This window comes from Epargyreus clarus, unplaced genomic scaffold (assembly GCF_041222505.1).
Source record: "Epargyreus clarus isolate Ecla_fem2 unplaced genomic scaffold, WU_Ecla_fem_2.2 ptg000026l, whole genome shotgun sequence".
Taxonomy (NCBI): Eukaryota; Metazoa; Arthropoda; class Insecta; order Lepidoptera; family Hesperiidae; genus Epargyreus; species Epargyreus clarus.
Window position 1 is genome coordinate 9,748,611 of NW_027332233.1, and position 23,044 is coordinate 9,771,654.

The 23,044-nt window shown below is 34.5% G+C and overlaps 1 protein-coding gene across 5 annotated transcripts in view; it reads left to right on the forward strand.

Annotated features, from left to right (window-relative positions):
• Nucleotides 1-12,306: 12,306 nt before the first annotated feature.
• Rbfox1 (RNA-binding Fox protein 1) overlaps nt 12,307-23,044 on the forward strand; it is a 55,956-nt gene continuing 45,218 nt past the window's right edge. For 3 of the 5 annotated variants that reach the window (XM_073087977.1, XM_073087978.1, XM_073087976.1), the window contains exon 1: nt 12,309-12,655. In XM_073087977.1, coding sequence (XP_072944078.1) covers nt 12,644-12,655 — 12 coding nt within the window. In that variant the 5' untranslated portion in view covers nt 12,309-12,643. Of the gene's footprint in view, nt 12,656-23,044 lie in introns of all 5 variants that reach the window. The other 2 variants (XM_073087975.1, XM_073087974.1) reach the window with 2 other exon arrangements.

The window sequence follows — 23,044 nt, forward strand, 5'->3', positions numbered from 1 at the left end:
ATATTTATGGGTGTAGCTTAGCGGAGTTCACACAAGTCGATCAGTCAGTAGTTAAGTACCGCGTTCTTTGTAGGGATGGCAATCTGAGATCGATTAATCGAAGAATCGATATTTTGGGACAAAAATGCGATTTATTTTAGTAATGCACCGATTCAGTGAAGCGATCTTTCATCCTAGAAAATCGAAAGTCGATCTTTTCGAAGTTGGTTGAATATGTTATAGACATTTTTTTCTGATGGATTACAGATTACAGTATTTCAGTGCTGTCATCTTTTTGCACTTCGATTCAAATCGATTCAAGAATCGATCTTTTTCGGAAAGAATCGCATCCCTAGGTCTTTGCTGCTACATGACGGCCGCTATATTTCTCGAGACCAAGACGGGAGGCTTCCAAACCAATTAACAATTAAGTAGTGGGAAAATGAACACGGTTCTCTTCTTGTTTTGTACAAATGCGGGAATTTGTTTTCCTGTGAGGTTAGGTAGCAACTCATCAGTAGGTACCAATTTAATTATTTAGAAACGAATTTGCAACTATTATTTATATATAATATAGGAGAAGCAGACGAGCATGCAGTCCACCTAATGGTAAGTGGCTACTGCCGCCCGTGGACATCTGTAATCAACCCCAGATAGGATTAGATATTCCAACCTGAGGTCGGCCACAGATGCGCCGATCCTCCTGACGACTAACTGGAACACCTCGGAAAAGTATGTCTCCCTTACCACACCCTTCAAAACGGAACACAGCAGCGCCTAACACTGCTGTTATTAGGCAGAAATAGGTGTGGCGATGGTGCCGCCGGAGTCGAACCACAAAGGGTTCTACCACCTTCAAAGTAGTGAAAAGTTGCAATACTTATTTAAGTCTTTAGGATTAGAAACAAAATGAAAATGAATAATAAAAAATAAGAGTGTACGAATATACTAGTTAATACATCCCTATTCCCTACATTCTATACATTTCGCTACATTTAGATCGTAGGCTGAAGGGTTCTATTTCGACGGTCTTTTAGAAATAAATTATTAAATGGTAAGTACTTAGTACTTATGTTTAAGAATTCTGGCAAAATCATGTTGGAAATTAGAATCTTCGTTCATTCATGATAAGACATTCAGGTAAGACAGGCAAGTCTAAAATGCCTTAATAAGAGAGATTAAAATATCACACTCTTTTGCGTGCTAACAAACATTAGTTACTCTATAATTATAAGTATGTATATCAAGTATGTCAATTATTTATTTATTTATAATTATATTTTAAATTTACACTTGTTGTTATGTATTATGTAGGTAGATTTTTAACTATTATTTATTTGCACCCTACCTATTCTTATAATCATCCACTCTTTAACTCCTCACCCTAAGGTTGCCTGGAAGAAATCGCTGTCTTAGCGATAAGGCCGCCTTTTGTATCGTTCAATATTTGTATGTTTTTATTCTTGTATTCTATTGTTTTTGGGTACAATAAAGAATATTATTATGTTTTTGTATATATTTGTTTCCTCTGGATTTACCAGGATTTATGAAGTAACACGGGCTCAGCCAAGTGTTAATTCAGGTTAATAGTGTCGGGTGTGGTGTGTGTAATGTTATGTAAGGTGTCATTATCACTGTCTAATTGAAGAAATTTTCTGACTATTCGACATGTATTCAGTATTGCCGCTTTTTGTAACGCAAGATAAGTGAATTTTGGGAGATCTATTGCTTTAAGGCTGTGGAATAGTTGTTTTGGGATAACTCCGGTAGTCGAAACAACTATAGGGACTATAGTAACACTATTCATTTTCCATAATTTCTTTATTTCAACCTGTAATTCTGTATATTTTCTTATCTTTTCTACTATTGTTGACTGTAAATTATTTGTGTTAGGTACGGCAATATCTATTATGTATGTATGTTTATTTTTCTTGTCTACGAGAGTGATGTCAGGTCTGTTGTTATATATTGTATGGTCTGTAAGAACGGTGCGATCGTAGTATAATTTGTGAGTAGTGTTTTCTAATATTGCAGGAGGAGTATAAGTGTAGTATGGAGTATGTGGATTTTTATTAAGATTATATTTCATAGCAAGTTTTTGATGTATGATGTTTGTAAGTTGATTGTGTCTGTGAGTGTAGTCATTTTGTGTTAATGTTACGCAAGCACCTGTTATGTGTTGTATCGTTTCGGGCTTACTGAAACATTTTCTGCATAGGTCATTGGGAAGTGTGTTATCTTTTATTATATATTTCCTATAGTTCTTTGTACTTATAACCTGATCTTGGATAGCAATAATGAAACCTTCCGTTTCAGGGAACAATCCGGCTGATTCTAACCATTTATTTGATGCTTCTTTATCTATATGTGTTGATTCTAAATCGTGTAAATGCCTACCATGTAGTTCTTTCTCTCTCCATCTTCTATATTTGTCTTGATTATTTTTTATTGTATCTACTGGTTCTACGGTTTGGTCGCTTAAATTTAATGGTGTGAAGTTTTTATCTATTGTATTTATAGCTCCATGTAATGAATTATTATTTTTGTTAATAAAGAAATTCTTTAAATTTTCTATTTGTTTATTGTGTAGTTGGGTAATTTCTATCAAGCCTCTTCCTCCTTCTTTCCTCGATGTATTAACACGTTCTATTGCAGATTTTGGGTGATGATATCTATGTTGAGTAAGTATTGTTCTAGTTTTAATTTGTAACTGATGTAATTCTGTTTTACCCCATTTAATTATTCCAAATGAATATGTGAGCACGGGTATAGCATATGTATTTATTGCTTTAAATAAGTTCCTACTGGTGAGTTGCTGTTTACATACTGCTTGCAATCTTTTAAAATAATCTTTTTTTAGGTTGTCTTTAATTAATCTATATTCTATTACACGAGCCTGGCTGTAGCCTAAATATTTGTACAATTCGTTATTTTCCATTGCTGATATATATTGTTCGTCGTTTATTTTATATGCACCATGTATTAATTTCCCGTTTTTGATATTTAATTTACGGCATTTGTCTAGCCCCAAACTCATTTTTATGTCATTTGTGAATTTAGTAGTGATATCTAATAATTTGTTAATATTTGAATTTGTGTTAGAATATAGTTTAAGATCATCCATGTAGAGCAAATGTGTTATTTGGAATAAAGTTTGTCTATTGTTTTTAATATTAAATCCTAATTTAGAGTTGTTTAATTCCCGCGATAAAGGGTTTAGGGCTAAACAGAACCAAAGCGGGCTGAGCGAATCACCCTGGAATATTCCTCTATTTATTTCTATTTCTCCCGTTTCTATTAAAGTTGTATTTGTTTGTAAGTTAAGTGTTGTTCTCCAAGTTTGCATTACGTGTTTTAGAAAAAATACTATGGTGGGATGAACTTTGTAAATTTCGAGTACTTGAGTAAGCCAAGAATGTGGAATGCTATCAAAGGCCTTCTGATAATCTATATATGCAACATATAAATCCTTTTTGCTTTTTTGAACATGTTTTAATATTGTGGAGTCTATTATTAATTGTTCCTTGCATCCCATATGATGACGTCTGCAACCTTTTTGCTCCTCAGATAAAATATTGTATTCCTCTAAGTGTTTATAAATTCTGTTGGCGATGCATGAAGTTATAATTTTGTACAGAGTTGGTAGGCATGTGATGGGCCTGTATTGGGAGGGATCTTGTGTGGAAGTATTTTTCGGCAGTAAGAAAGTTTTACCTCTGCTTAAAAAATCTGGAAATATGCTATTACCCTGTATTATATCACTTATTTGTTCGGCTAGACAATCATGGAAAATGCCAAGTTTCTTTAACCAAAAATTGTGTATTCCATCTGGCCCTGGTGCCTTCCAATTATGACTTTTATTAAGAACAGTTTGTAATTCCTCCCGAGTGAATGTTTCAAAATTCATTTCTTCTACTTTCTCCGCTCTTACTTTTTCCCTTTGTATCCAATCAGCTTCTTTATTATGTTCCGTATTACATTCCCAAACACCAGCCCAGAATTGTTTAAGAGACTCTATATCTGGTGGATTTATTAACTTTTTATTACTTTCTCTCATTTTCCTGTAAAATTGTTTTTCATTTACTGTAAATAGTCTATTGCTTTCTTTCCTATTTTTTGCTTTTTTATACCTTGCTAATCTATGACTTTTAATAAGTAACTTTTGCTTTAATGTATCCAAATGTTCAGTAACTTTTTTATTGTCTTTCTCATATGAGCTATGTTTTTTTGATTTCGTTAAAATATCTTTAATTTTATTTATTAATTTTTTTGAAGTGTTACCCGATTTAAATTGCGTTAATCTGCCTATATCTTTTCTCAACTGTTCTATTTCCTGTTCCAAACGAATCTGCCATGCTGGTTTATATTCTGTGTTTTTTGATGTACGGTGTATTTTTATGTTTAAATGTTCTACTATAGTGATTGATGTACAATATATAAATGTGTGTGTGTCTGTGATATTATTTATTATACTTATTTTTGGTGGTAAAATGTTTTTATTGAATAACATTATTAAATATGATAAATATCGAGAAGGTTTTATTCTAGGAAGTGAAGGTCTTAAAATGGGATCAATGGTGCTATATTTTGTCAGATTAATTTGGAATTGTTGTTTTAAGGTTTCAATTAAAGCTAGTTCTTTCTCTGTGTTATTTACTGTTAAATGCTCTGGGTTAAAATCTGGGTTGCTTAGCAATGATTCAGGTAAAATATCGGGTGTTGCATTAAAAGTATCTGAGTTTGGACTAAATTGTGAAGTATTAACTTGATTTGTATTTACAGTTAGACGTTCGCTATTTTTTAGATTGTATTCCTTTTCTACCTCATACCTAATTTTGTTAATTTCTTCATCACTAAGTAATTTGTTTCGTATAATGACTCCTCTCTGAACTGATAATCTTTGTTGTGTAACATTTGTGTCTTGGTATTTTTGTAAGAACATGTCATGCATATGCTTCCTAAATGTAGTAAATTCTGTCTCAAGTTTCGTAGTTTGAAAATATGTGCGCATTATGAATATGTTTACATCTTTATCCCACTTCATGCGTACACGTGGTTTACCAGCCTTGGTGGTCGCGGGTTTCATTACCGTAGCTACCCTCGAAACAGTCTCGGCTGGCGGAGTTTCAGACAACTCCCTAGTGTCAACTGACGGTGACTGACTTGATTCAGATGTCTTAGTACCTACATTTCTACACCCTACGTCGTTTGATGATTTTTGACAAGCTCTGGAGAGCGATCGTAAATTATATTTATTTTGTGTTTGTGTGTTGTTCATTCCATAGCCGGCCCACTAGGGGCCATGAGTAAAGCTAGGGAACTAAACAGTCCGCCCCGGCAGAGCCCCGCATGCCGAGGTAAGGCTAGTTACTCTCCGAGGTCGCCAGGTTTCGGAGAGGGACCGTTTGGAACTGAGCACCCCCTCAGATACGCATCCATCGGCACGGTACCTGCACACGTGGGGATTGGGGTCGGGCTATTCGCCGGCCGCCAACAACAATTGCTGCTGGCCGCGCCGCCCAGGGTGCACCGGTCCGCTTACACGGACACTCGTGGAGGTTGCCCGACAAGCACCCCATATTATTATTATTATTATTGTATGCAATTAGGTATGTGTTGCACTTCCTAACCGGCATCACGCATGTCGCGATAAAATATTTCCTTTACTCATATAAAACGAAGAATAACATTTTATGGAAGTTGTATAAAATAGTGTCTATGTCACACTTTGTAGTATAATGGTAGGACGTAATAACGTTCCATTTTATTACCTACTTATATTTTATGCATGTAATATATTTTGTTTATACAAACATTATTATACAATTTATATTCTTTATGTAAAGTACGAGAAAACTTTACTGACCAGTTTGCATGAAAGGCGTAAGTTTTAGATTTGATTTTCATGAGTAGTTAGAGCTACGACGTAGCGAAGGCGTCGTAGGCTACTTACAGCTGATAAAATATTTATTAAGCTCTTAATTTACTCCTGCATTATAAAAAAATAAAGTGTTCATTGAAGGCATTGAGGATCATGAATTGTTCTTACTTCCTATTTACAGGCTTCGTTTGATTACACAATTATGAAATGAAATCTATTTTAGCAGTGACATATCTAAGTATTTTAGCGAAGCCAGATTAGACCATGCTTAGAGAGAAGCCGTGAACCGTTACAGAGCTTTTGCATTACAAGAAGTATAAGCACCTTAGAAAACCTTCATAACATGATTTAGACACTTGTGGTGCACTTTCATGACTGACGAGTCATGGAAGATTGCCACAATTAATCTTCGCTACCTATCGCCCGGTTTTCACAATCATTCTTACAGATTTTTGCCTACCAAAGATCGAAATGTGTCAATGTCTAGTATGGTGAAATTATTAAATTCCAGTCTTTGATAAACAAAACATTGGATGGATTGATTATTAATAACGGGCATAGTTAAATAACATAAACCATTGATACATTTTGTTTAAACTTAATTAATGTTCCAATTTTATCTACGTGCACAAAATGTAAATCTTAAAAGTAAATAGATATTACGATATAAAAAGACACTTTCATATCATTTTAACCACTAATAGGTATAAAAATGTAATATAAAACCTTACTACAATTTTCCAACACTGTTTTGTTAATAAAACCATGATATTGGTGCACGAGATGTTCGCGGCTTGCATAAGTCTTCTTTCTCTGTGGCGCAATGTAATAGCACTTTTATGAAATTTCATATTAAGGCACTAAAGCTCTGTCTAGTGGCTTCTGTGGTTTCTTCATTAATTATTCTAGTCAATAAAAGAATTCTCACTAATTAATTTAATGGTTTATATCTAGCAAAAGAGCGTTCCTTTTTGTTATAAATAATGTGAATAAAGAGACTGTCTACATAATGAAAACTAGTCACTGTCCCCTAAGGACATTCTTATAACACTAAAGGAGTCACAAATGCATTGTTAGCTTTGAAAAAGAATTCTATTTGTATCTTTTTGAAGAGGGTTCCAGGAATACTATGGAAGGATTGTTATATTTCTTACTCTTCTATAAGAACGAGATGGAGAACTTCTAAAATCCAGATGATTAGGAATTTCATTCGTTCATGAAAGATACGATGAAGAAAGTATCACGTAAGCACGAGGTCAAAACATTTTTTTTCTGCGGGTCAATCACCCTGTTGTAATCACCACAAATTGCATACTAGGCGTTTTTTCCTTCCGTAGGATTAAAGTTTCTTACCAATGGCAAGTCCTTGGGTATTAAAAATTCCTGCTGCTCTATTCGTGCAAAATCGGGTAGGCAAAAGTGTTTAGGAAACTATTACGTGTACAGAGCCTCCAAGAGCGAATAAAAACAGTAGCGTCGCTGACATAACTGAAATATATTTATTTGACGAAAATATACAAAGTAAAACTATTCATACGAAGGTTTTTATAGCTTTGAAATATTGTTCGACTCTTTGTGTTGTATAACGTTTATAACATACCTAAAGTATTTCTTTTACGTAAAATGTATGTACCTCAAAGACCTATAATAAGACTTTTATAAACATTTATTTATACTACGCTTCTATTAGCTTGACCTTTATTGATATCAATTGTTATGATTTATTTAATAATATAATTCCGAAAAGCAGAATTCGCTTAAAAATCATACAAAATACTCAATGCTTTAAAAACAGTAACATTAATTCTCGTCAATATAACGAATTATTTATTTATGAAATATTTTGTTAGTTCGGTTAAGTATAAAAGCGTGGTTTTAACTATTTTATATTTATACATATTTTGAAGTAGTTGAAACACTATTGGAAGATAAACCTTCGATAAAAGCAGGGTCGTGTTCGCCCGGGGTAGTAATGTCATCTCTAAACGGGTCACTGACTACTTTACGCATCAGTTGATTTGACACAATTTCTTATAGCTGTACACTAAATGTTAGATATGCTAAAATATTTGCATAAATAAAATGTATGTCTTATTCCCAATACATATCTATAGACATGATAATTTATCTATAAGTTGCACATATGTGGCGCGTCTCTGGTTGAAACGTAATCATTTTTGTAACTAAATAAAGTGCTGCAATAGATTTGATTTTTTTTCAATTAAAATTTAATTTAAAAGTACTTAGTTTGTATAATTTTTCAATGTTATTCTCCAATTCGTCTCCTGTAGTATTTAAACAAAAACTTTAGTCGGATTAAAGTCTTATCTGTCCATCGTGATTAAACAATGGAAATCTGTAAAGCGTACAATAGTAGGTACTCAATTACTTCAGTTAAGTTATAAGAATTTACATTGATAACAAATAAAACTTTTACTTACAAAAAACTTGATCTTATTAAAAACACTTAAAATGTACATCTTATATTAAGTGTAACTGCATTGTATTCTTACTCTACATAGTAGAAATAGATTGATGACTGAAACTGTATCCATACTATGATTAGGTAGGTACAATAAAAAATACTGAAATTCTAGAAGGTTCTCTTGGCTTAATTGACTAATATAGACATTCTTACACTCATGAACCCACGTTTTTATATCAAAATATCAACCGCAGTTAGGTTTAAATATGTATATAATTACTCACAAGCGAGGCAGTAGCTCCAGGGTTAAAACTGTAGAATACAAATAGTTAAACATTATTTAGAGAGCTTCAGAACAGAAATGTAGTACCTACCTAAAATGCACTCAGCTATTAAAACAGCTAGCAAGTAAGATATTACAGGTGGTGCCTAATACTTATTTAATAAAAAACAATGAATTCAAAGATATTTGGTTTGTAACTTGATTTTGGACATTTTGAATAATTTCAAATTTAGAATGTTCAAAGAACAAAGTTCATGTTGAACAAAGTATTTGCAAAGTTTTGAAACATTTAAAAAAACTTATCATATATTAAAAATATCTTGATTTAGATCGATTATTTTGCAACAATAATGAATGCTAAGTACTTTTTGTTAATGGAGTGGTATGAAGATTGGAATTACATTGATAACTGCATTTGGGTAAGTTATTCATATTATTTTTCGAAGTTTTGTAGAAGTATATACCTACCTACAAACAATGCCTACAACTAAAGTAAAAAATATTAGCGCCACTTCTTTGAATTAAACACATTGAAAAAATAAAAACAAAGAAAAAAATAATAAAAATGTAATTGTTAACATCATACACAAGTGATATTTTCGTAAAAATATACCTATAGATAGTAAGTAAGTATTATTGTCACCTATTTACAAATTGTCATGGCTTATTAAACTGTAACATGTAATTTAGTAAGTAAATAAATTGTTTCACCGTCTTACTTATGAGGTCGCCAGCTTTATATGACCACTACTACAGTAAAATTGTGGTCATGCAAAATTACTATAATATTTTTACAGGTTAATAGACGCATTATTTTTAAAACAGTTTAGCACATGTAATGCAGGCAACACCTGCACACTCAGGCTTTAAAGCGTTACTACATTCGCTGGAACAATAAGTTTTATTTTATATATTATTTTCTCCAACATATTATATGCCAGCTTATCATAAGTGTGAATTTTTCACAAGACCTGTGTGCTTTTTGCGTTTGTTACAAAAATATTTATAAATATGTAGTTCCCTTAAAGTTAAGTCGCAAAATTAAATGCCGCTACATTGTGCATTGTGCGCTCGTGCCGTCATCTACCGGACAGTCTAGATTACTCACTCTCTGACGAGAATAGTTAACTGCCCGAGGTGCACCTCGTTAGAAATCACCGCGACCTAGCTGAGTCAGTACGGTAATCAGCGCTGCTACACCAGATTCTAACTCATGAGAAACAGATGGCGTTAGTTGTGAGCGAATCAGTAATAATATTTATTACCCGCATCTCTTGCTGTTTAATTAGTACCTTGTTTTATAAGTGTTTTTTACATTCATGTTGCTTATTACAATAATTGTCTAGATAGGTATGAATAACATCCTTTATCATATTTTAATGATATCATTTGTCTACGTATTTACTGTTTTTTTTAAACATTGCACGTAAATTAATATTACTATAGAGACAGACACTAGTTTTGTTCCTAGTAGCTTATGATGTAAAATAAACTCAGTTCCCTTTTATTTTGATTTTTCCTTGAGTATAAAAATTAATATAATTCACTGTAATTTTCTCAAAGCCAATGTATTTTAGGTCGCATTTTAGTATCGTAAAAGAAGTTAACCTTATTCATTATTAATAAATCATGATTATCCTTATTTAAGCTGTTAAATATTATCACTTTAACAGAAAAGTGAAAAGTAATCAACAAACTGACGCATGTTATAGCTTAGGCCCTAAGCCTTAGAGCCGGTCCACACGGCGCGTTGCGTTGCGTTGCGTCGTCGCAACGCAAAGGTTTTGACGCATAGCCGGCCACACGGGCGCTGCGCCAACGCAGCGTTACTACGACGGAGTTGTAACGCTCCGTCATCGCAACGGCGACGCACCGTTGCGATGAGCATTTTAAGTAATCGTCGCAGTCATTCTATAGAAAGCATGGATCGGAAAAGACGTCTGGCATTGCTGCTATTCCAACGTCACCGTCACAATACGTAAAAATAAGCGAGATCAGCTTGCGTGTGCGTTCCTTATCAACGCATAAACAACTGAGCGCTGCCGCTCCGGCGACGCAGTGAGTACTCCCCCGCCCGCTTCGTCTCGTGCGCTGCAGCTCAGTCGCGTATGCGCTGCGTCGACGCAGCGCACCGTGTGTACACTATGATTATTAGTATGTAAAACGACGCAGCCACAGCGCAACGTCGACGCAACGCTGACGCAACGCGCCGTGTGGACCGGCTCTTAGGGGATATTCATTTATATCTATTTAGCATTCTGTCTCTGTATGTCACGGGATGCGACGTAAATTTTATTAATAAATCATTCCCAAAAAAAACACAAATAGCAGGTAGGTATGTACGTAACGAAAATAATGGCTGTAGACAGTCTGGAACAGCCAGTTGAGGTAGTGTAGGTAGAATATAGTGTACTTGCACTCAAGTTATTTTTTGACGGAAGCGTCGAGCGTCTTAGTTTACATTTCCTTCAGTCCATATACCCTACCGTTGTCAGACTCTGAAGAGGTAAGGACAATGGCGTGTGCATTGTTACGGGTTTACGTATCCGACATCCCTGTAGGTTATTTACTCTCAGCTCCGTCCAAATAGCTGTTTCTTTATCAAATCTCTATTGTTACCGACTCCCATCATATTTTACCTGGAAAGGTACACCTTTTCCTCATAAGGATGTTTTCAACTTTTTTTGCATTTCTACATTTTATTATATAATTATTAAGCTATAAAATATATCAAACGTAATAACTTTAATAAGCTAACATCTTCTATTTGTCATATTCGTATTCGCGTACAAATAGAAATTTGTACTATATTCAATTCAACCATACTTACCCTTAAAACATATTTTTTTTATAAGATATAAATTACTTTACTGTTTGCCCTAGCATCAAATAATATTTAGAAAATAGGTACTGCAATTAATTATACTAGATCAAATCAAATTTGGATGGATTGTTGATTGGTTAAAAATCGTTAAAAACTTCGAATTTATTAAGAAAACTTAAACATTGAATACATTTCATATATTAAAAAGCTTGGAAGCTATTTCGTTTAAACATATGTCCGTTAATGTACTATTTAGATTTCAAAGGTATCCCAAGGATTTTTATTACGTTTAAGAGTTTAGTACAATTCGATAGTTATGAATTCATGTAAATAAAATTGTACATCCATAAACATTTTGAGATCAAGCTCAATGTATCGACACTCTTCTCCCTACGTGAGGTAGGTGGATAGAGTCGAGAGAGAGCGCAGAACACAAGTTAGGAACGTGGGATGACGCGGCCGGGAACGGGGGACCCGGGAACGATTCATTGATCCGAACAATTCTCGGCTGCACGACAAGGACCAACAATAGGGATTTCACCACATATCGTTGTCTCTTTCTTTCACTCTCGCCTTTCAATAAAATTACTTTCCTTTATAAAAAGATTCATACGGTATTCATCGTACGAGAATACAAAAATCTTACAAACAAAACTTACGTGGGGGTACCTTTATTGATGTTCGGTATTAAAGCCGACATAATTATTGTGTACGTAATAAATTGTCCGCTAAAAAGCAAATTAAGTATTAACTGAATTAATTTAGATGGTTATAATATTTACTATTCGCATATTATTTTGCTTGCGTTTGGTACAAAAATAAAAACAAACAAAATACGATAGTGCTGAGTATAGCGTGAGAAAGGGAGACAAACATCGAACATTCCAACGTCGAGTTGAGTAAAAGCGCGCCATCTCTGTCATTCAGGCGGCGGTTCGCACGAGTTCGTTGAGTCGCCCGCCACGCGTGCCCGTCCGTTGTTGCACATCGACGTCAACCGCTTTCAGTGCTATAGCGCGTTCCTCCGCGCTGAATCCACATAACCTAAAAATTTAGCTATTCAGATAAAAATTAGTAATATTCATTGCGGTTACAATATAATACTCATGTTTACCTCAAGTTTATAAATTTTGTGGTGTGAAGTTAACGCCCAATCGAAGGGCGTTCGTTGAGTGTATTTTTGTGTAACACAAAGTAAATACAAACGGCAAGCTGTGGGGATCAGGGGCCTTTTTTTTGCCGCCGCAGGGGATGTACTATCCTGTGAGTATACATATTTATTTTCGTTCACATCTGCTAGTTTAAAGGCGAGAAATAACTTTATGCCTTATAATTGCTCAGATAGGAAGCTGATCATCTATGGTAATACGCAAAACAGTCTAAAATATGATGGCGCATGGCGTTACAATTGATCTCGAGAAGATTTAACGTAAAAATATACAATACATAATGTATTTATACACATTTTATCAGTGCACTTTAGACGCACAGTAAAACCACAGTGAACAATCATAATTACGGCAATGACAAGGTAGTGAAGTTGCCTGCTGTTGTTAGTGGGATCGTGTATAAACACAAAGATGCCGATATAGTACATACATAATAGTATCAGAGAGCGTCATTATTGTCTCCTTGGCTCAAATAAATAGAGCATGCTTTAGATTATTTTCGTGTACGGGCGCGTACTATAGAATTTGCCATGATTTTTTAAGAAGTTTGTATGCATAACTTGATTCCGTTGTAGATACCTAAGTTGATAGTTTCAAGTTTTACACCGAACGGATCCATTGTTGTGACATTGAACTGTGAATGAAATTCATTGTTGCTGTTCTTTTCCGCAGTAGGGCTGTTAACCTTTGTCAGACAGAGAAACAGTAACGCATGATAATTAGGTATTACTAGGAATATTCATTGTTGGAACCAAACGACTAGAGATCTAATGTAAACAGAGCATATCGTGAATATTAAACGGAATGCATTTTTGCTTTGCATGCAATCTATGCTCGTTTAATAAAAGATTCCTCTCGTACCGTCGCGCCATACCGTTGCAAATTTTACTTATTTGGTGCACAGGATAGGTAGGTATTTATAGTTTGGTCGCCCCTCGCAAACTGCTACTCGGGATGGAAACATCACCCTTTCTTTAGTATTATTAATAAAACAGGTCGGCATCTGCTCGTACAGCCATAAGTTTCATTAAATACTTTCTTTGAATAGTAAAAAAAAATGCTTCTATAGGTAGACATAAGGTTATCAATATACGAAGATACTTGCAAACCGGATTAAAAACTATGGACGAATATAAATAATAACGACCATTTATTTATTTACTGACTAGAAAACGTAAAAGTACTTTTAATTCTTGTCTACCTTAAATAAGGGTAGGGGGATTGCGATTATGTATAAGCTAATTTTGATATATTTTTGAAAATTGGTACCATCATACACGAACGTATTAAAAAAAAAATCATTTTAGGCTACAATATAAATTTCACAAATTAATTATTAAAAAAAAAACCTTAAATTGCAATTTCGTTCCTAAATTGAATTATATTATCACTAAATATATGTCAATTTTTTTTTATAATTGTTTAATAAACTATCAACGCGCCAAAACGATAATTTTGCACGATAACAACGGAACAGAAGAAAAGATTATGGAAACGCGGTTAGCTTTAGGCCCGTTGGTCTCAAGGTGAACTCGCAGACGCCGGCCACGGCTCGTTGTGTTGTATCCAAGCGTCTCATATTCTGACGGATACTTTCGTGCACACCTGGAAGTCCTGCAGCTTAAAATATTAAGTAAATGTACATAGGACATAGGTATAGTTCGCGTAAAACTGCTAGTCCGCTCTGAATATAGAAATGAATTGAGTCGCCATGGCAAATTGTATTGGCAATTATATGGCAATTGACTACACCTGTTCGCAACAACTTCAGAGCGGACTTGCAGTTTGGCGTTGACTATACCTACAGTTGGTTCTTGCCTGCTGTAGTAACACACCAAACTGAGCTAAAATGTAAATACATTTCTATTTGTAACCAGTATGGTAGTACAATAGATAAATTCTTATCTATCTCGTGATTTCACACAAAAATATAATTAAAAATAGGCATGAAATACATAGGTACTATAGGAAATACAGACTAATAAAGTACAATTCATTTACGAATTTTATTTTTTATCATTTGTCATTTTGTAAAAGATCTTCATTTAAAAATATATTTTAAGTAGAGTATATTTTGCATAAAATATGCAATTAAAATGTGCAAAGCATTCAAGTACTAAAGTACAAAATGTTAAAAAGGAATGTAGTAATCGTACTAAGTTTCGCGATTCTTGCTGTAAAGAATTCTGAAATCTCATAGCTACAAAGACATGCCCAGAGATCTTATTACCTTTGAGTTTCATTGTTGGCTAAACTACTCGAAAGCTCTGATTTCATTGCTTAGAAGCATATAGCTTCTTTACTACTATTTCGTGAATGACGAGTAGGTACATACTCAGTTACAAGATACTATGGTTGCAAGAAAATCTTTTTTTTTATAATATAGGAGTAGCAGACGAGCGTGCAGTCCACCTGATGGTAAGTGGGTCCTGCCGCCCATGGACATCTGTAATCAACCCCAGATAGAATTAGATATTCCTACCTGAGGTCGGCCACAGATGCGCCGCTACCCCTGAGGACTAAGCTGGAACACCTCGGAAAGGTATGTCTCCGTTACCACTGCCTTCAAAACGGAACACAGCAGGGCCTAACACTGCTGTTATTAGGTAGAAATAGGTGTGGCGGTGGTGCCGCCGGAGTCGAACCACAAAGGGTTCTACCACCTTCAGAACCTTCAAAACTGTAGCTATAACTAAGATATAAGTTATAAAATATAAAATTAGTTTAGCCTTTTGCCGTTATCACATCCTGACGGCCATCATGGTTGCAATAAGCAGGAATTATTCACATACCGCCCTTTGTTCACGTGTCGTGTTCGCGGTTGCGTTTGTTCCAGCCGGGTCGACTACCTGCCCGCCAAATATTATTAACCGTACCGCACGCAGGTATCAGATTAGCTTCCTTCTGACCATGCACTTCTTGGAATTCAAAGCCGTCTACACAGGCCTGGAATAGCAAAACAAGTTCCTATGATAAACTTTATGACTCTTAACAGTCGACGTATACCAAGAATATATACCACAATCTAAATATTTTACAGTTTGTGGCATGTGTGCTTCTTAACGGATAAAGAGGTAATGTATATGTTTTATAAGTTATATTCAGAACGATTTGCCTAAATCTTGTTAAATATTTTCACTTACTGGTTATCTTCGATATACCATAAGATCTCCCAGTAAAAAGTAGATACCTAAATGGCAAAAAAACATACTTTAGGAATTAGCATTTGTACAATATTTAATTTTGCGTTATATTCATCTAATTATGATAAAAAATCCATAGTAAGGTTGGCGCCTGGCGGCTTATAAAATAAAAATTACGTAGTTTAAACTTTTATCTCCGTTAAACTCCAATGTTATCGTAAAACATTAGAGTAACGATCGTTAGAAATATCTCCGGTAAACATCGTATAATATATGAGTAACTTTGATAACGTTGCCGATAACTAATCGTTGCTCGTTATATCATGGATAATTCGTTGTTATTATAGATGTTTTTCATTGTCCACCAATTCGCACTTAGCCAGTGCTGTGGACTATGGACTACCCAAAGAGGATTCCCGTTTCTAGTAGTGATCCAGTAATGGATTGACAACGATTAATATTTTTCTGTTAGCGAAGTGGCAAATAATACTACAACTAATGAATGGTCAGAAATTATATTTATTGCTAACAAATATTTATAGTTAGCAAATATTTTTATACATATGTATATATCAGATTTAAATATTATGATATCGCTAAGCACGACGATTATATACCTTGGTAATGAAAACGTGGAATAAAATTATCATGTTTATTTTGTTACAACAAAATATGACGTCAATCTTAGATCGCGATCAACGGAGGAGAACAAAAAAGCTTAATTATATAATTTCAGTATTGCGGAGACGAAATATTACATTCTCATTACCTTACCTGAAGGAAGGAATTCAGACGTTTCTATAAGAAAGATAAGTTACCTGTTAAAATCGGTGCCTGCGCGGGTGTTTGCCCAAAGGTTTAGTTGATAATACGCATTCAATAATTATGAAGCGTTTCTAACTTACTTCTAACAGCCCTCTGATAGGCATTAATGTGTATAGTTTAGAAGTAGCAAAGTAGCATGCAATCCATCTGATAACATATGTAATCCCAAATAAGATTGGGTGACCTACCTGAGGTCCATCACAGATGCGTTGCTGCCTCTGAGAACCAAGATAGAACGCCTCTGATATAGTTTATCTCTCTAACCATTACTCTTTAATCGGTTTCGCGGTGGTGTATTCTATGTCGAACCATGAAGAGTTCTGCCACCTTCAAATACCAGGTTGCTATAGAATCATGCGTTGCAGTGACATTTGAGATATTATGTCTGTTTGTTGCAACCATTCGATAGAGTAATATGATTAAGTCATTTTCACATCAAGCTGATAAATGAATTGTCATCATAAATACGTCAGTATGCAAAATATTATCTTGGTCGCATAATAGGAAACGAATTCCATTGTAAATCTTTGAAAGAAAACTACGCAAATGCACGACTATGTAGGTATGCTTATTTATTGTATGTATTTCCAAAAAAGGTTGAATAGAAGCATAGTGCGAGACGTGTCATGCATTAATATTAATGTGATCAGTGGCCCTATTATTTATATAATTAATGGCCTAAATCTCATTATTTATTCAAACGTATTTATTGGGTAACCTAGGAATACGATTGAAACAATGAGAGAACGTACGTAATAAATAATGTTAGGCAATATCTATACATTAGGTACCTCTAAGCGAAGTTGTAAGCGGCGAAATTTGGTAACAAGCAAGTAGGTGCGTTCTCCTTGACCGACTTGTGTCGAATTAAACATCATCTCAAAAGCCTTCAGGTTTCCTTTTAATTCGTTTGTCGGATCCCGCTCGTCTTAATAGCGGGCCCATTGTACGAGCTTCACGAGCTTTAAGAAAGTTAAAATTAATTTAATACTCGTAATGCGGTCTTGTTGGGTCTGCTAATGGATTCCTTATTTCGCTATCTTTAGATACGGAACAAGAAATATGTTTCATTTTTGTACAACCTTTGAATTAAATGTATAATTTTTGATTATGAAGGACGTGTTGCTAATGGGTTCCTATTATTTAGCAACAGTATAAAGCAACTTAAATATAATTCAGCCACATCATTATTAAAATATACCTTTATCTCGGCGTACGTATGCAAGGTGGTAGAACCAGTATAATTCGACCGTGGAGGTACCACCGCCACACCCATTTCTATCGCGAGCAGTTCTTGTAGTATTCATCAAAGTTTGCCTTTATTACTTTTTAATTAAAACACTTAATCTGGAATGTTAGCAACATACAGAAACATTACCTCTTGTAAATCAAAATGGTTAAGATAGTGGGCTAGAACTCCTCGCTATCCGCGATCAATTTGTTTATAATTGCTTAACTAGTTAATGGTTCAACTGGGACAATGTGGTAGTGACTGCTTCCTGAATTACTACTATGTACGCCGGGGCCAAGATAAAGCGCTTAAGGCGCTTAAGGCGATAAATGCTTAAATTTTTTTTAAAAATTCCTCATTATCGTTGTCGGGCTTACATTTAAATGTTATTTAAAGAATTAAGAAATGTGTTTCTATTACTTGTAATGTGTATGATGTCAACTCTTTATAAAAGTCCGAAAAAGAATGATTTAATGAAAATTACAAGCAAACCGGTAATCAATTCATTGTTCTTTTGGAAGTGTTAGTTTACATTCTTTGTTGTTTATTTGAAGGTGGTAGAACCTAGCGTGGTTTATTTTATAACAAATATGAGAGATATATTTGGAAATAACATGAAACGCGTTTTGTTTTTCCGTCCATCGACTCGTCCTATCTTGGGTTGATCATACATTTCTCCTCTCAGAGATGAGTAGGCTTAGAAATAACCACCAATTATTTATTGGGACATTATGCCACTGTTGCCATTCAACTTATATGCAAAATATTAGCTTAATAGGTTGGAGTTAAGTGATGTAAAATTTAATCGCAAGATTTGACTTTCGCGTACATAGATACGAACTAACAAGGCAAGTAAGGCTTTGTAGGAATTGAAACAAAATATTTAACGAATAGGGCACTAAGCCGCTGCTACGCAATCTATATACGATACGCGCGACGAGACCGTAATCTAATTCACTTACGAAGGGTCCAGTGTCAAAGGGCGAACTTTTCGTTAAGTGCGACTGCTAGTTACGGGTTCGGGCGGAGGATAATGTGGGTATAGTTGGTCTGATGAATTGTTACAGAGTATGCGGGTATGTAGTTTATACCCACATCAGGGTTATGAACACGTGTTGTAATGTTGTAATAAACATTTTTGATATTGGATCGACTTTGTCTTAATATACAGCAATTCAAATTACGTAGGTCCGTAAAGGTTTCGTTGTATTAATTAATAATGTAAGGTACTAAATCTATCCGGTAAACATCTATTTCAACGGTTCGGTTTGCGCGGACGTTCTTGCCATGAACGTGCAAGATGTGGAATGAACTTCAAAAAACGTGCAAAAAGAGCTCTCCTTCAAAGCCGGCGATGCATTGGCGACTCCTCTGGTGTTGCAAATGTTCATAGGCGACGTTGACTACTTTCCATCAGGTGGTACGTCTGCTTTATCGCTAGGCTCAAATATATAAAAAAAATCTATTGTTTATTATCTTTAAGATTATTTCAGTTATACACTTTTTAAAGTTACCAACGACTTGATGAATCTTAATTGTGTTAACGATTAGTTTGGTTTGGTTGGAATGTAATAGTAAATGCAAAGCCAAGCGAATTGGCCGCTATTGCGCCCGGCGAATGCGGGTCTAGCACACCAATGAATTCTTGTGGCTCGCTAAAATTCATGGGACCGTCTTGAAATATTCACAGGCGTATGACAGATTCGAAACAAAAACAAGAAAGAGAGACAAACAGTAACTTTTTATATATTATGTATCTTGTAGCTTAAATGCTTCCATTACTTTTCCCAAATGTTTTTTGTTGCCCCTGTGGGAAGGGCGCGCTTTGTGCGTGTATACCGATACCAAAACGTGATTACTTACGTACATGACCTGTCATAACATAATTATTTATTTTGTATCAACACATAATTAAAATATTGTGAATCAAACGTTCAGTGAGTGATACATATGTAGGTATATTAAACAATTTTAATTGTAATAGTGTTTATACGTGGAATCATTAATTCTAAGTTAATGCCTTTAACCCTTGAAAACATATTAACGATACGAGCGCATTAATTTAGTAATTTATTTATTTCTGCCTAATATCAGCAGTGTTAGGCGCTGCTGTGTTCAGTTTTGAAGGGTGTGGTAAGGGAGACAGACTTTTCTGAGGCGTTCCAGCTTAGTCCTCAGGGGTAGCGGCGCATCTGTGGCCGACCTCAGGTAGGATATCTAATCCTATCTGAGGTTCATTACAGATGTCCATGGGCGGCAGTAGCCACTTACCTGTTGGACTGCATGCTCGTCTGCTACTTCTATATTAAAAAAAATAGATTTAGACTTATATTTGAAAACAACTTCGAACGCCGTATTAAGATTTCATTGATTATGGGGTTAATTATTATGTGGGTATGACATTATTATTAACCATTATTGTGTCTAAAATGTACCTAATGTTTATTTTTGAAATGCTTAGGTAGCTATGATACCTACTTAACAAGAAAATTACCAATTTGATGAGTAATCATTTTAGAACGATTTTCAAATTAAAGACTGAAGCTAGTTTCCGTTTCTTTGCAAGTGGGTTGGATGCTCTCCAGCCACTTGGTTGCGTTGTTTTTTTGCAAACTGTGACAGACTTTATGTAATATGTGTATTTCCTCGTGACAAGCTTTTTTTGCGAGATGACATTTATCTTTCACCACTCTTTAACGAAAGAATTGCAGTTGATTTGACGAATATTTGCGGTTATTAGTCAAATAACTTTTACCTACGTGCGAATCCATTATCCTATTCTGAACATAATCTCATACAGGTTTATGGTTTACCTACCTATTGGCTCTTTTCCTCGTCATTTAATTAATTACCATAGTTTTATAACTAAAAACTCCGGGCGCTAATGCATTAAGCCAATAATGCATTTATTATTTTTTGTAGCAAATCATAGGTATTTTTATATTGCACGAAATAGGATAACGGGCCACTCCAAGGTATCGTAACTGTCGTATATGGCATGTTGCTTCACCATAAAATAGCCAGTAAATTACTAGCCTTGGAAAACTTTTATATCCTTTTTCCAAAAATAAAACTATTGCTCTCTCTATTATTCGAAGATGAAATATATTGTACTTTATTAGTAGTATTAAGCGTGGCCACACAAAACTAATTAGTGTTTAGTGCGTGAAAATTAAGTACACTGCTGTGAATATTTCTGTTCTATAAAAATACATTTACTGATTTTTAAAATGAACACATGCAGTCCAAAACAAATGAAACAATAGGTGCAATCCTTCGATCCATCCGCCATCAATTGGACTGGTCCAGCCTTCACACATTTGAGGTAATAAAAAGAAACTACTACGTTCCTGTTTTATGTAATTATATTGTAGTTTTTTTTTCTTTTATTAAATATCTTTTATTATTAAGATATTTTGAACGTTTTCTATTTTAGTTTAGGTACTGCGCACCAAGACCCCCAAAAGAAGGGTTGCTTAGTTCCCCCACGCCAAATTATGGCATCTCTTTATACTTCGTTGAATTTTTTTTCTACATAGATGACTACCGGTGCATTTACAATATACGATATAACTATATTATTAAAAAAAAATCTTTAAAATATTTTTTCGTAAATTTTGCAATAACCTTTGTTGCTATAGTGAAACCACGTAATAAATATGTACCTATTTTTAAAATTGTCGTGCAATGGTGATTAAGTATTATTTCTGTTATTTAAATTATCTTTGCGGTATTAAGTACCGTAGTAATGGTTTTCTTAATTCTAAACCGCATATGCAATAATATCTGCAATTGTATTTTATTGTAAGTGACAATGAAGAATGATCCGTCGCTATTATTAAATAGCTAGGTTAGTCTTTTTACAGTATCTCTCTATTGTAGGTAATAAGTTAGATAGGTATTATCTTTGTTACTATGAGATTATGAATCACTGTTTTTACAAGGTATCACTGTTTTTTGTTTTTAGAGGGGCTCGTGTAACTGGCCTTCGCATAAACCTTACCAAATTTTTTTTTGTGTAAAATTGGATTGAATCCAAGAGTAGTCGCAGATATTGAGTTAAATGCCATTGTATCATACGACTGTCGCCTACACTACTACTATTACACGTGATTAACATTCCTCATTGTTAAACTATTGTTAAACTTTGTGTGCCTATAGAGATGTAATATTTTCAACTAATTGTCAGATCGAATAGTTACGTTGGCCAAGATCTAATGGAATAAACCTTAGAATTCAGCTACTTTCTGTAATTTCATTATTTTAAAGATCGATTGCTCAACAAGTCAGGGATTTTTAAATTGAGCTGAGTTATGCATTAACATATTTTTCGTTTTTTTTTCAATGTACAAAATCAGTTTAATATTATTCGAAGGATTGCTACTTACACTAAATTATCTATCTATAATTATAATTGTTCTTGCGAAACACATTGGAACATGTCAAGCTGTGCTTTGAGTGAACCTCACTTATCAGTCATAGTGCTCGTTAATGCAATTCTACACGGACTCTCAAGTAGCTCTGGACCAAAGGTTATCAACAGCTAAGTTGAAACATCGTAAATAGTTCAATAACACACATTATATGTTATGAGTAGGTTGTGCCAGAGAGCACCGTCGCGTCGCTCCTATCAGTCTGGACTGAGCCATTAGTGCCAAATCATAAAGATAGAGGAATACTTCAAATTTATTCGCAGCTATTTTACATTTCAGAGGCTGGGCAAACAATTATTTATTGATGTATTTGTGATAGAAATAACGTCGTGATAAATCACCCTAAGGACGGAAAATTTCTCAGACCTTTATATATAGTTGTTGTTCTCAGCTGTTTGTAATTTTTAATTTATTTAAAAGTGCTACTAACTGAATAAGGTCACTTTATTTTTAATCTGACCATGTGTCAATGTTAATATTTTTGCCAAAATCATTGTTACTCTCGGCAACAGAAACATAAAGGAATTCATGAAATATCTTTATTTTCCCGGCTTTTTCCAGATATTACACTAAAGTACAAGCCTTTGTCGTTTTGAGAATCGGACATCTGGCAGTTCTGCCAACAGTAAACAAAAAGGAAAACTTTTTGTACTTACAACTGCAGAAAGCAGTAGATACCATGGATTAAAATGCAATATTGACGTCTGTAGTATTATGCGATTATATGTTATGGATACACTGTTAAAATATACCTACAGCAGTTTTACCTGTAATACTCAGTATACAAGTACCTATTAGTAACAGTACCTACGTTTAAGTATTTTTATATACTATGATTATACTATTAGAAA